Source organism: Cryptomeria japonica, chromosome 10 (genome assembly GCF_030272615.1).
Source record: "Cryptomeria japonica chromosome 10, Sugi_1.0, whole genome shotgun sequence".
NCBI lineage: Eukaryota > Viridiplantae > Streptophyta > Pinopsida > Cupressales > Cupressaceae > Cryptomeria > Cryptomeria japonica.
In genome coordinates, this window is record NC_081414.1 from 386,468,778 (window position 1) to 386,482,455 (window position 13,678).

A 13,678-nucleotide genomic window follows, 5' to 3' on the forward strand; every position below is an offset into this window, starting at 1 on the left:
TGGAGAATTAGCATTCTGGACTTGTACGTCTTGTTTGGTTAGTTTCCCAGTTTTGGCTGACAAACTCTAGAATTCTTTATTTAAAATAAGCTGAGGACCTCCGGGTATGTTATTTGTATTAGTTTTATTTGCAGCAGGTACTAGACTCTTAATATAGTTGCAGTTGATCCATACTTCTTATCTATTCAGTTTTATGTGCATTTCTTGCCTGGCTTACTTGTTATTTTTTATTTAAATTTATTCAAAACCTTGAAAAACACAAAAACAATTCAGTAATAGCATCTCAGGAGAGCTAGAACCAGCAGGGTTCTTATAGATTTTAGGAGAGGTCTGCAGCATTCTGAAAATAATCTTTAATTAGCATTACTTAGTACAACTGCATTGAAGAAATTACATAATAGTCCCTTCTTGGCTCCACCTCTTCTGTAAACAAGGAAATCAACATGTTATGCCATCATATTCACACCATATTCTGAGGTTTGCCAGTACAATAAGATTGTAGAGATTTTATAATGTGATGTAGTTAATGGGGAAGATAATGAAAAAAGAAGACAGTTAGAATTGGAATTAGAAAAGATGAAACAAGTGGCAGATTTGGAACAGGCCAATCTATAGGGAGAAAATACTGTTGACATGTGGAAGGGATGTTAGATGCAACTGATAATTCTCTTGTTGAGTTCAAAATTTCCTCGTGGAAATGAAATCTTTTTTTTCAATTTAAAAATCTCATTATTGTACACGAGTCATAGGAAATCTCTGAGATGTGTTTAATGAATCTCTTTACTGCACTTGTGCTGCGATAGGTTATAGGAATATGATGACTTGTGCATCCTATTTGTCCTTCAGGGATGTAAAGATACTTGGTAAGAATTGTGGTTTGATGAAGCGTATAATATTATCCATGGCTAAATTTGGGACCTTGTAAAACTAGCCATCTTATATGACTGATGGTTGAAAGGCTGTATCAGTACCGTTAGAACTGATTTTTTGAAATTGTAATTTTTTTGTGAATGTTATGAGGTCTAGTTGAGAGGTTAAACGTCATTTAAGCATGCTCATTTGATCTTTCTTTATTTTCATGATTACATACATTGGTGTAGTTTAACACTGATTGTATTTTATAGAAGCATATACGCTTTGGTTATTCCATAGGTCAGTAAGCTAGTAGCAGTTTTTAAGTGGAAGCTATAGTGTTCTGTAAATGTTTGCTTATTTACATTTCTGTTAAACTTATGGGATCCAAAGTGATGTATGGATATGTGGTTCAACTTCTGATTTTTCAATTATGAACTTTGGTCTTGTAATGATCTGATTGCTGACTGCTTGGCAAATTTTATGTAGGTATTGATTGTGGTAACATTGAGGAGACATGATGGTCTTAGTTGAAGAGTTTACTAGTGTTATTTATGAAACTAAGCACAGGACATTTTATTTGTGGGTATATTGTTGTTTGACATAGCATACCACTAAAAGGTCTAGTCAAGCACAAGGGGATAGACTTTGTGCTATCTTCAATATGATTTATGGACTGAAATCACTATGACTGTTTTTTTATCCTCTAATATACAGTAACAAGCTAAATTATTAAAATGACATTGTGGGTACAGATGGGTTTGATTTTTCCCAGTGAACTCAGAAAGCTCCAAAGTCTTAATAGCTTTTTCAATGTTTGTGAAATGGTGAGATGGTTGAGCAAATGTGAGTCATTGTTTTGCAATGGGTTGACTAGTAAGTGTACTAGTGCCATATGATACATATTGTCTAATAATAGTTAAAGGTGCTGATCTACCATACCTCAAACTCAAATGCATAATCACTACCGTTGGATTCATTTTGTGCTTGCTTTGGTGCACATCTGTGCTGATTTTGTAACTATTCTCTCTTGTAACCATAACATCATTGCCCTTAACTTACAGTTACAATTCCAGATTCCATCGGTATCCATATAATACCTTTTCAAAATTGTTCACAATTTAGTTCTATATTTTTCATAAGTTTGTACTGTTTGATTACTACTGTTGAGCAATGAAAACTCTGATAAAACATTGTTTTCATCTATCCTGTTACAGCCTCATGCATTTTTTATGAATTCTGACTCTTCAGTTGTCAGTGTAAAGGTTCAAAATATATTTCATGGCAAGTATTTGTTTCCTGGTACATATCTCGGTAATACTAAGAACTTAAAGCCTTTTAACTAAATGCAAGATCAGATTTTTAATTTTTGTGGGGTTTGACCTTTTTGTATTTTAAAACTTCTCAAGATGATCTCCAGAAGTATTCAACACACTAGTGAACTTTTTCCTCATGTATGTTGCTAATAATTGAAAGGCAAGGACACATATTTAGCACATAAACAACCTTAAGCATTTGTTCATAGGGGGAGGAATTTGTGAATTTAATCCACTGCTTTAGGCTTTTCACCCTTTTATAACTTTCTCTATTGGCAAAGCTTTCGGAGCATGTACTGTCTTATAATTCTAGGATGCTAGATGTAGTTTTTGTGGTGGACCAGAATAAATGTGAATATCATATAGGATACCTATTTATTTTCCTTTTTCAGGCACAAGAGAATAATGATGCATTGAAATTGAAAATGAAGAATTTAAGTATTTCAGATTCAGATCAACTCCAGGAGGATAAGGTATGTTACAGAATCTATATTGTGTAATTTTTCTCAAACTACATTCAAACCAGCTTTTGGCTACTCACTTGGTATTGTGTGAGTTATGTTTCTGCTATGTAGGTTAAATTAGGAGAACCTGGTTGGAAAGAAAGGTATTATGCTGAAAAATTTGGAGAAAAAACACCACAGGAAATTGAAGAAGTTAAGGAAGATGTTGTAAGTATATTTACTGCTTATTTTTTTACTTAGTATTGCAGTATATTTGAAAGACATTATCAGATTTGCACTTTTATGTATTTGCATCAGCTGCAACTCGGTTAGTCATTGTAAATAGGTGCTCTAAAATTTCATTACAAAAGTTTGGATAAAATTTGATTTTTATTGTCAGTAAATTTACAGCACTGTCATCCTTGCATTTTAATAATGTACCTCTCCCACTAATATTTGTTTTCCATTATGAGCTTTCCATGCATAAATTTTGAAACACATGTTAGTTTTCACTGGGTTAACCAAAATAAGCACAATCTCAGATCTAAACAACTGCAGCAAGAATAAAGATAAACACAATAGCACCAACACACATAACACCAAGATTTTGACGTGGAAAACCACGGTGGGAACCTACCCACAATAAGATAATACTTTGCAGTAGTATGTGTAAATATTACAATGGGGAATGCACATGCATTTAGGCACACTGCCTAGAGTTCATTGCTCAAAATAAGATGACCCAGAAGGCTCCAACCTTCAGGGAAGGTTCAATACCTTACAATAATGATCAGACAACAATCCGGATTACATGAACTGCAAATATAGCATCTTCTTATGCCTGATGACAGTTCCGGTTAAGCACATTTGTCCACCCTGCAACAATCTCTGCTTGATACACCACACCGAAGGATAAATTCGCTTATGCACATATACACCATTCTCTGATAATGCAGACACAACATCGACATCCAAATTATATGAATCTAACACCTATTTATACAATTCATCAACCTTGACTACAAGGTCAGCCAAACCCTCACCCCTCAATTACAAAATTACATCACACGATACATAAATCAACCACCGGACCGATATAAAGTCATAGACGACATAACATGGTCCTAAATCAAATCTCCAAACACGCATCACCACCAAAAATTTCGCCAAGATCAACCGCAACACGTTATACCACCAAGAATATCGCATACCATGAATAATGTCACCGGATTGACAAAAACACCATTATCGCGCACAAGGATCAATGCGGACCACCAAAACAAATAGGACACGATCAAGAAACACCAACAAGCACATTATAACCATCCACAATAGCTGCACCAACACCACTTATTCAAATCTTCATCGATCAACATGCTAACTCACAAGAACACTCAAACAACAGCAATTCGGACTAGAAAGATAGCTTGTGGAGCACCAAATCACGAACCATCTGAACTGAAGATACACATGAACATCCAAAATATTCTCCCAAAACCGCAACCAAATATATAATCATACCGGAGCTCACTGGATCAAATACCAAACTTTGCCAACCATTGAATAGAAAGACTGAACTGCAAATCGGATCAAATAATATGATCAAGTAAACTTTCGGATCACTGAAACCAATAGGAAATGAAGTATTCTAGCATCCCAAACAGATAAACCAGCCATATCAACTCAATGCAATCATCAGAACACCAAACAACTCTTTGCAACACCAAAACACAGGAATATGTTGACATCAATGACAACAACATATCTTAGCAGCAACAATATCCAACAACATGCACCCTTATGCATTTGTATCAGCTGTAGCTTGGTTGGTGTAAATGGGTGTTCTAAACTTTCATTCCAAAAGTTTGGATAAAATTTGATTTTAATTGTAAGTTTGTAATTAAATTTACAGCATTGTCCTCCTTGAATTTTAATAATGTACTGTTGTCATTTTATGACACCCTTGGTCCATCAGTGAGAACCGATTAGAGATATGTTCTGGACCAACGCTGCCCCAGCTGATCAAGGAGAGAAGAATCATGAAGTGTGAAGTGTTGCCTTGTCCAGAGGAAGTTCCTCTCTTGGCCTTTTCTTTTTCCCCGGAACCTCGGAAGCCCCAGGTTTCAAGGTTCTTTTCTCTTTGCCCTTGTCTCTTTCCTTCTTCCTTTTCCGGAACTCCGGAACCTTGAGGTTCCGAAGTTCTTTGCCTTGGCCGCATTCTTTGCTTCTCCGTAACTCTGCAACCCCGAGGTTTCGAAGTCCCCTTCCTTCCCTTAGCTTTTCTCCAGTTCTCCGGAACTCCAGAACCCCGAGGTTCCGAAATTCTTTCCTAGCTTAGCCCCTCCTCTCCTTAGCTTTTCTCTTTTTTCCCCTGGAACTCCGGAACCCCGAGGTTCCGAGGTTCCTTGTCCCTTTTCTCCTTCCCTCTTCGGAACTTCGGAACCCCGAGGTTCCGAGGTTCCAAAGTTCCTAGCCTTCCTCTCCTTCGCCTCTTCTCTTAAGTTTCTCCTCTACCCGGAACTCCGGAACCCCCAAGTTCCGAAATCCCCCCTTCTCTCTGTAGCCCTTTCCCTTTTTGGAACTCCGGAACCCCTAGGTTCCGAAGTTCCTTTGTGCAATTCCCCGGAACTCTGGAACCCTGAGGTTCCGAAGTTCCCTTCCCTTGCCTTTCCCGGAACCCCGGAACCTCAAGGTTCCGTGGTTCCCTCCTTCCCCTTCTTCCTTCTTCTCCTCGGAACTCCGGAACCCCGGAACCCCGAGGTTTCGAGGTTCCCTCCTTCCCCTTTTTCCTTCTTCTCCCCGGAACTCCGGAACCCCGAGGTTCTGAAGTTCCTTCTTCTTTTGCCTTCTCTCTCTAGTTCTCCTGGAATTCCGGAACCCCGAGGTTTTGATGTTCGTCCCTTGTCTTCCTCACTTCGAGAGTCCGAGCTTCCGAAGTCTCCGGGCTTCCTTTCGACTGGCGACACTTCTGGATGGCGTGATCGACACTCAAGGCCTTTAATGCTCCAATAGTTTTGCTGACTTGTGCGCTTTCTTTTGTGGAGCCACAAGGGTGCATTAAGTGTTTTTGGCAGGATTTCCATTAGGAAGGTACGGGGCCATGCTTGGTGACTTGTGTCATGACTGCATACTTTGACTTTGGAAGGTCAGTCAATATACCTTCCTCAGAATTGCCTTTGGAGGTATGGCTAGGTTGCTTGCAAGTACAAGCCAAGTGCATGCACTTCCCTGCACTTCCATATTGACATGCAGGGGTCATGATCACCATTGTAACCCATTTTTCTATATAAGGCTGTTAAGCCTCATTGTAAAGGGTTCTCCCCTGCTGGCTTGATTTTTCTTATGCTCTTCTCTTCTCTTGAAGACTTGTAATTATTTTTTGCATTTCTGCAACTGTAAGATTGACTTTTGGCCTTATGATTAATTGAAAATCTCCATTCTTGCCTTCCTTCAACTTATGTATGATGTGTATGTGTTCTTACCTCCATTATAAGTGTATGTTTGTGGTTTCCATTCACATATATGTTGTGTTAACTTGTTTTTTGAGTGTGACCTTGTGGGAATCCTTCTCCCCTCTTGACACTTATAAAATTCTAACCTCCACACGTGCGTTTGGGTCACTCATGCAATTGAAGTTTGTGTATCTCTTGGGCTTTTCAGTTGATTCCTTGTGCCATTTCGGGTGGGGAGAGGAACTATCTCTTCTTGGTGCATCACTTCCCTTTGTTTCAAGCAAATTCTCTCTTCCCTTTACCTTTGCAGATTGTTAGGATAGGCTTAGGAATTAGTTTTGAAGTTTTGAGAAGGAAGCCGGCCTTCTCCGGAGATTCAACCCCCTCGCGCAAGGTCCCACACTTCGGGGTTGTTTCCATGTTTCACAAGGTTGCTGAGTTTATAGCTTAGCAAGGGTGCAAGCTTTTGTGATAACATGTACCTTTCCCACTAATATTGGTTTTCCATTATGAGATTTCTGTGCATAATTTTGAATCATATTTTTGCATCACTTCCTTCCTGTTCTATGGTCTTTCTAGGCTGCTTATTTCAAAATTAGGTGTATTCTAATCGTTATCTCATGGTTAAAGTTTTTTTGTTTATGTAAGAATTTATTTGAGTTTGTTATATTAACGTCTCTCTATAAAGGGTTGATTCTGAATAAAACTGAACATAATACAAAGGTGTTGCATGAAAATAATATGTTGTTCTAACAGACATTTTTTGAAGCTTACTCAGACCAATTTTTGAAAACATGTTCAGTACGTGAGACCTCCTATGTAATTTTGAAGAGGCCTCATGTAATGTCCCTACTAGTTAGAGATCCTGCAAAACAAATTGTTAGAATACAACATATATATATATATATATATATATATATATATATAAAAGCCATTTTCTAATTTGCAATCTATCTTTAATACTTAATTAACATGATCATTATTTTCATCTAATAAAAAGGATACGAATGCCATACGAAAGTATGTCCTTAGGCGGCCGTGAAGCTCGCCTTCTTGGAACCCCTTGGTTCCAAGCCCTTCAGGAATCGAAGATGAGTTCGAATCTTGTCTTGGGTGTAACCTGTTACACCCAAGCCCTTCAAGGAAGACCCTTGTCTATTCCTTGCCTTGGGTGATGCCTTCATCATCCAAGTCCTCAGAGGGGATCGGCCTGACCTTTGAGTCTTGTCTTGGGTATAACCTCTTACACCCAAGCCAGCCAAGGAAGACCCTTGCCTTTCCTTGTCTTGGGTGATGCCTCCATCATCCAAGTCCTCAAAGGGGATTGACCCAATCCTTCTCTTCTTGGTTGAGTTTTAATCAACCAAGCCATATATTTGCATAACATTTTCAGTTCATAAACTATCCTTTGTGTTAACATGAATTCTTAATGTATTCTTTAATATATGTATATATGATTTTCCATCCTTTACATATGCAATATATTTCTTAAAATACCTTGTATTCATAATCCTTTAATATGCAAACTTATGTATACAACATTTACAAGATTATATCTTATCCCAATTTTTATGACTAGTGAATACAAACATTAAGATGTGTATAAATATTCACTAGACCACCATTAACATTACCTATCAATGGACTTTACCCATTACCCATTACCCATTGCTCATGAACTAATAATAACTCATATTAATGAGCCTTTACCCTTAATACCACCTATTAATATTAGTAATAAGAACCTATCATATACTATACCTAGTATTTAATAGAGGAATTTTTACCTTGAAGTCTGATTACCTTCTTCCTTTTTCCTGCAGTCCGCCCCTACCTTCTCCATTGTATATATATATTTATTATATAGTATAAGTGATAAAGAATCAATGTACATATCATGACAGTAGTTGGTTATGGCTGAACCCATTTATCATATTGATATTAACAATGTCACTAATAACATTATATTGTGTTGTGTTATTAACATTATTTTATGTTACTTGTATTTTATTACATTCCAGTATTGTATTACATTGATAATATCTTACCATATTAGCAATATTATATCAGATTTGATTAACCGTATGAGCTTTAGATTTTATTAACATCATTATGTTATTTTACCATCTTTATATTATATTACATTAACAATATCACTATGTTAATATGTGACTGAATTAATGTATTGTATTACATTAACAGTGTTAACAGTTATTATATTATATTAGCAGCACCATAATATATTAACAACATTGTGTTATACTAACCGTGTCATATTGTATTGATCATATTAAATTGTATTATTAATATTAAATGTAATAACCAAACTAGATTGTATTAACAATACCATCGTATGATATTGTTAACAGCCTTTATATACATACCGTAATGTTTTCCCGGACAGTATGTCTCCAGACCCCATAGTCTTCCCCCCGTATTCCTCTTCCCTTATTCTCCCGTGGTGACCTCTACCTTATACCCCGTGAAGGGTTACATCCCTCCACGGGTCCCTTCCGCACGAACTATAGTGTATTAATATTTTAATTTAATAATACTTTTTTCTTTATTATTTAATACATTAAATACCTTAACCTTTTAATCATTCATTTATATAATATTTACTTTATTATTTTATATATTAAATATATTAACATTTTAATCGTTCATTTAATAATATTTTTTTCTTTATTATTTTATATATTAAATACATTAACTTATTTATTTATTTATATTATTATAGTTTTATTGTTTATTTTTATTTGAATATTTCAGGATTAGTAATAGATATTACTTAAATAATACATTTAATAAATAAATAAATTTCAAATAGAAATTTGTTATTATTATTATATTAATTAATAATAATTACTTCCTTAGGATATATATAACGATCAAGGAGGGGACATGACACCTCACTACTAAAAGCATTTCTAGGAGAATTAATTCCTCTTAAGTTCTAACTCTTATTCGTGAATTAAAATGAATATTTTCTTGACAAAGATTGTAAATAAATCAATACTCAGGGCTCATACACTGTTGAATCCCACAAAACTGAAATACCAAATTCTTCAGTCATATGATGGCTTGTTCAATATATTGTTTTCGATAATAATAACAATAATAAAATTTATTGTTTAGGCAATGTTGTTTCTTCTTGTAATTAGGCCTCTCAAATAGAAGTAAATTAGGGTGCAGTGGATGGTTTGTCCTCATTGTTGATTTTGATCCTTAAGCAACCATGGACTGCTTATTTCTTAGATTTTTTAGTGACATGAACACAAGTGCAAAATTGGATGCAATTAAATTCTCACAAAGATTGCTGCAATTATGTGTACCTTCATTTTTTGCTGGATGGTTTGTCCTCATTGTTGATTTTGATCCTTAAGCAACCATGGACTGCTTATTTCTTAGATTTTTTAGTGACATGAACACAAGTGCAAAATTGGATGCAATTAAATTCCCACAAATGATGCACAATACTTAATTCCGGCTTGGACGAAATTGTCTCCAGTGCTGACTAGAACAAACTCTTAGCTTAAATTTGCAGAGAGCTTATGCTTTCAAGTGTTAGAAACAAATGTGAAAACCAACCAAACAGGAAATTTGATTATCACAAAGCATAGAAGGCTTACTCCTCTCCAGAATGCTTTGCAACATGAGCTTGCTCTTGTTTCTGAGACCCTCCCAGCCTATATTGCATGGATGCCAACAATTTCCTGCAATCTTTCTTCATATGGCCAAACTGGTGACAATAGTTACATTGTATACTTTTCTTCTTCGAAGACTACGGATATTGACCTTGCCCCTTCTGCTGGAAGGATTGACCTTTACCCTTGTTCTTATCCAAAACTTCAGCTCTGAAGGCCTGTTCCGCGGACGAACTAGCGTTGCTTCCAAACTGCTGCTTCCATTGATCCTGCTGTAGAAGCTTGTTGCAGAGATCAGGAAACTTCAGATCAACACTAGTAGATGAGATATTGAGAGTATCAATGAAATGCTCGTAGGATTTGGGAAGGCTTTTCAGCGTGATCACTACCATATCCTCTTCCACCATGGTTCGGCCTATGGCTTCCAAGTGGTCACGGATCTCTTTGATCTTCGTGAGATGTGCTTGGATAGAAGACTTCTCATCCATCATGATAGAAAACATCATATTCTTCAAAAAGAAAGCTCAACTCTTGTTGGACGTTTCATGAAGATCCTTCAAAAGATCCCAAATCTCTTTAGTTGTTTTACTTGAAGGCACCTGAGGGAGTTGATCATCTGTGACTGAGAGTTTGATAAGCATGACAACCTCTCGATTTTTTGTATCATGTTTGTCTTGATCTTCATCTGTTGTTGTAGGATGAGGAACCTTGCCAAGAACAATCTGATCAAGGCAACGATATTCAAATATTGATAACATGCGTTGTTTCCAAGTGTTGTAGTTGAGGCCATTGAACTTTTGACTGTGTTCCAACATGATGTTGGTCAAAGATGCCATCACGAAAACCAAGGGTGAACGAGGTCAACTGAGTGAAAGCAAGAGATAGAAGAATTTGATTTAAAAAAAATCAAAATAGAAGCAGCTGCAAAAAAAATTGAAACCTTGGAGTGGAATTCTTGGCACAAATCCCAATGCACGAATTATGAGGTTTTCCGAAAAACCTAGAAATTGAAATTTTATGTAAATTTAAAATCTGTAATTTTTCTGAAAAAATAATCCGAAAAATAATAACCTGCAGAAAAAAACTAAGAATTCTTTTTGATTAAAAAAATCGAAAAAAAGGGGCAAAGATAGCCGAAAAACACTGCCGCGCAGAAGACCCAGAAAATCACGATTTTTGGAAAAATCACGCACTGAAAAAGCCTGCAAAAATCCACAAAATAAATCTCTGTTGATTAGAAAAACTCCACAAAAAAAACTGACCCGCCGAATATCTGGAACCCTTAGTCAGAAAAAATAGACAATTAGGGAAAATCGCACCGAAAACTTGCAGGAAATCCGTTGCCGAAAAATTGCGAAAAATCAGAACCAAAAAAAAAAACGTGGGCTGTCAAATCCGTTAGAGCTCCGTTGTGCAGGCCCTAGTAGACCCACGAAAATTCGCAGAAGTGGCCGAAAAACATGACGCCGCCACCAAAAAATCCTAATGTAGGAAAATCGCGACCAAAGAAGAAGAATCTCGGCGCAAACAAATCACGACCACTGAAAAACTCTCGCGAAAAATAAATTGCGAAAAAAAAACGCGTGGCTGTTTAGGAAATATGCAGGCAGAGTTGTGAAAATTGTGCCCAACAGGTAAAAAGTCCAGCGCTTTGAAGCAAACCTCTACGAATAAGGACAAAAAATACCGCCTCCTGCAATTTGCAAATCCACGAAAAATCCACCCAGTATACACAAAAAAATCGCCTAGACCTGGCAAAAACCCTAGCCGGATTTTGCTGCGTAAACTAGAACCCTACACAAAAAAAATTTCAGGATCCAATTTACCCAAGGAAAAAAAACTTCAAGAAAAATTTCACTAAAAAATTTCAATAAGAAATTATTTTAGAATTATAAATTTTCCAAAATAATTTAAATCTTGCTCCGATACCATGAAAAATTGATTGCTCAAATAATTGGATAATCTATTCAACGATATACAAGCATATATATAGAGATTACAAGACGACGTTCTAAATTAAGAACAAATCGTTTAAATGAAAACTAATAAGCTAAAAAGCTTAAAAAGCTAAATAAAGCTTAATAATAAAAAGCTAACTATGTGTCTTTAATAAGAAGCAATAGTTTCACTTAACGCACTAAAAAAGCTAAATAAGCCGACTAAAAAGCTAAATAAGTCGACTAAAAAGCTAAATAGCTAAATAAGTCGACAACTAAGATGACCACTAAGAATAGAAGATGACAATTACAGAAGATATTAATATTATTTTAACAAGTGTAGTTGAGTCTAGAAGTGTATGTGGGTGTCCAAAAGAGTATCTTCTTCCAAAGGAGGCTGAAAATTTGTAAGAGTATACATAGGATGACGGACAACAACATATTTATCCATATATGGTGGTTTATAAAGTTGTCACATTCACAACATTGTACACACTAGGATGAGAAAGACTATCCAACCTAGAAGCATTTTCTCAAAGCTGCTGCAAAATCATAAAGGCCTGAATCAAGTATGTTTAATCTTATGAAGCTGCGAAACTTTGAATCTCCATTTATTTAGGTTGAGCAAAATTTGGAAGGATCTGATGCCAATCATGAAGCTATTCTTTATTATTGAGCTTTCTATGGTGTATGGTGAACCCGTGCATGTACTTTAGCCAAATTTGGACAAAAGAAGTAGCCGTTGTTAGTTTGTTCTGTTAACGAGATGAAGTACTGTAATCGTATAGTAAGTGTTGACAACTAATCTGAGATTATCTTATTATGGCTTCGAGTGATGCTTTTGGACCTTCATATTGTTGGTTTGTATTTTTTATCGCCCCTATGTACATCTTTTTCATTGTTGCTTCAGTCTGGTTTATTAGTATGCATTGGTTGGTCTGGTTCATAAAAGTTAAGTGCAGGTCAGATTTCTGTTACGTTTAATACTTTGTTGTTATGTTTGAGTGTTACCTGCTAGGGTGGTCACCTTCGTGCTAATTACTTTGTTTATTTCTGTAGTTGACCTGTTACCAGTTTCCAGGATTTGTAGACTGCTGGTTTAGTAATATAATCATTTCCTAATCCACAGAGATTGTACATGTCATTAATATAGGTACACCTAGTGCATAATATTTCTACAAGGTATGATGATGTGCATGTATTTAATTGGGCCATTGAAGGAACAAGTCTGCATTGGGAAATACAGCTAAGAAAGATGAATGGGCCCATTGGTAATGAAGAACAAAAAGCAATGTGGCAGTCTTGTATTGGTTTCTAACTTTTTTAATATCGGCAGATGGTTAGGTGGTCCCTTATTCTTCTTTAGATCCATTGTAAGCGTAGTTCTTTTTTGGAGAAAGCAATGAGTATAGAAGATTGTGGCACAACCTCATAGGTTTTGTATATCTATAGAGCAAACCAAAGTTGAACTACTCGCCACTCGGCAAAACTCGCCAAGGCCTGGAAAAAAAACTCGCGAAAAACTCGGCAACTTAAAAACATGCTTAAATTTAATTAAAAATGCATTTTTTTTGCAATTTTTTTTGAGAAGATTCCTCCAATGAGTCAATAAATGACAACACAAAAGAAACAGGCTGATTCTAGATATATTAAATGCAAAGTATTTACAAAATCGCATCCTCATGAGGAATGCTGATGGCTGGAAGCAAAATAGTAAATAGTTTTTGTAAAATCAAAAGTAAATACATCATTACAATTACAACTTCCTCTTCCCAGCCCTAGCAAAAACTGGGGGAGAGGTAGAACTAGAGGGTTTAGTCCTCGAAGTCTGCAGTGGGGGCGTGACTCGCGTGACTGTGCCTCCTCGCTCGGTATGGCTGGCTCATCCTCCATCCTGGCTGAAGCTGTGTCTCCACTTGCTTGTGGCATTGGCAATGACTCCTCATCCTCGTCCTCTTCCTCCTCAATGTCATCCAGTGTGAAACCAAACCCACCTCCCTCCTCCCCTATAGCCCGCCTCTCGAAATCAGT

General features: G+C 36.4%; 1 protein-coding gene across 2 annotated transcripts in view; it reads left to right on the plus strand.

The window, feature by feature from the left end:
* Positions 1-13,678, plus strand: part of LOC131071687 (5'-3' exoribonuclease 4) — a 132,135-nt gene that overhangs the window by 66,987 nt on the left and 51,470 nt on the right. For both annotated transcript variants that reach the window (XM_058007628.1, XM_058007629.1), the window contains exons 11-12: positions 2,561-2,641; positions 2,744-2,839. In XM_058007628.1, coding sequence (XP_057863611.1) covers positions 2,561-2,641; positions 2,744-2,839 — 177 coding nt within the window. The remainder of the gene's footprint in view (positions 1-2,560; positions 2,642-2,743; positions 2,840-13,678) is intronic.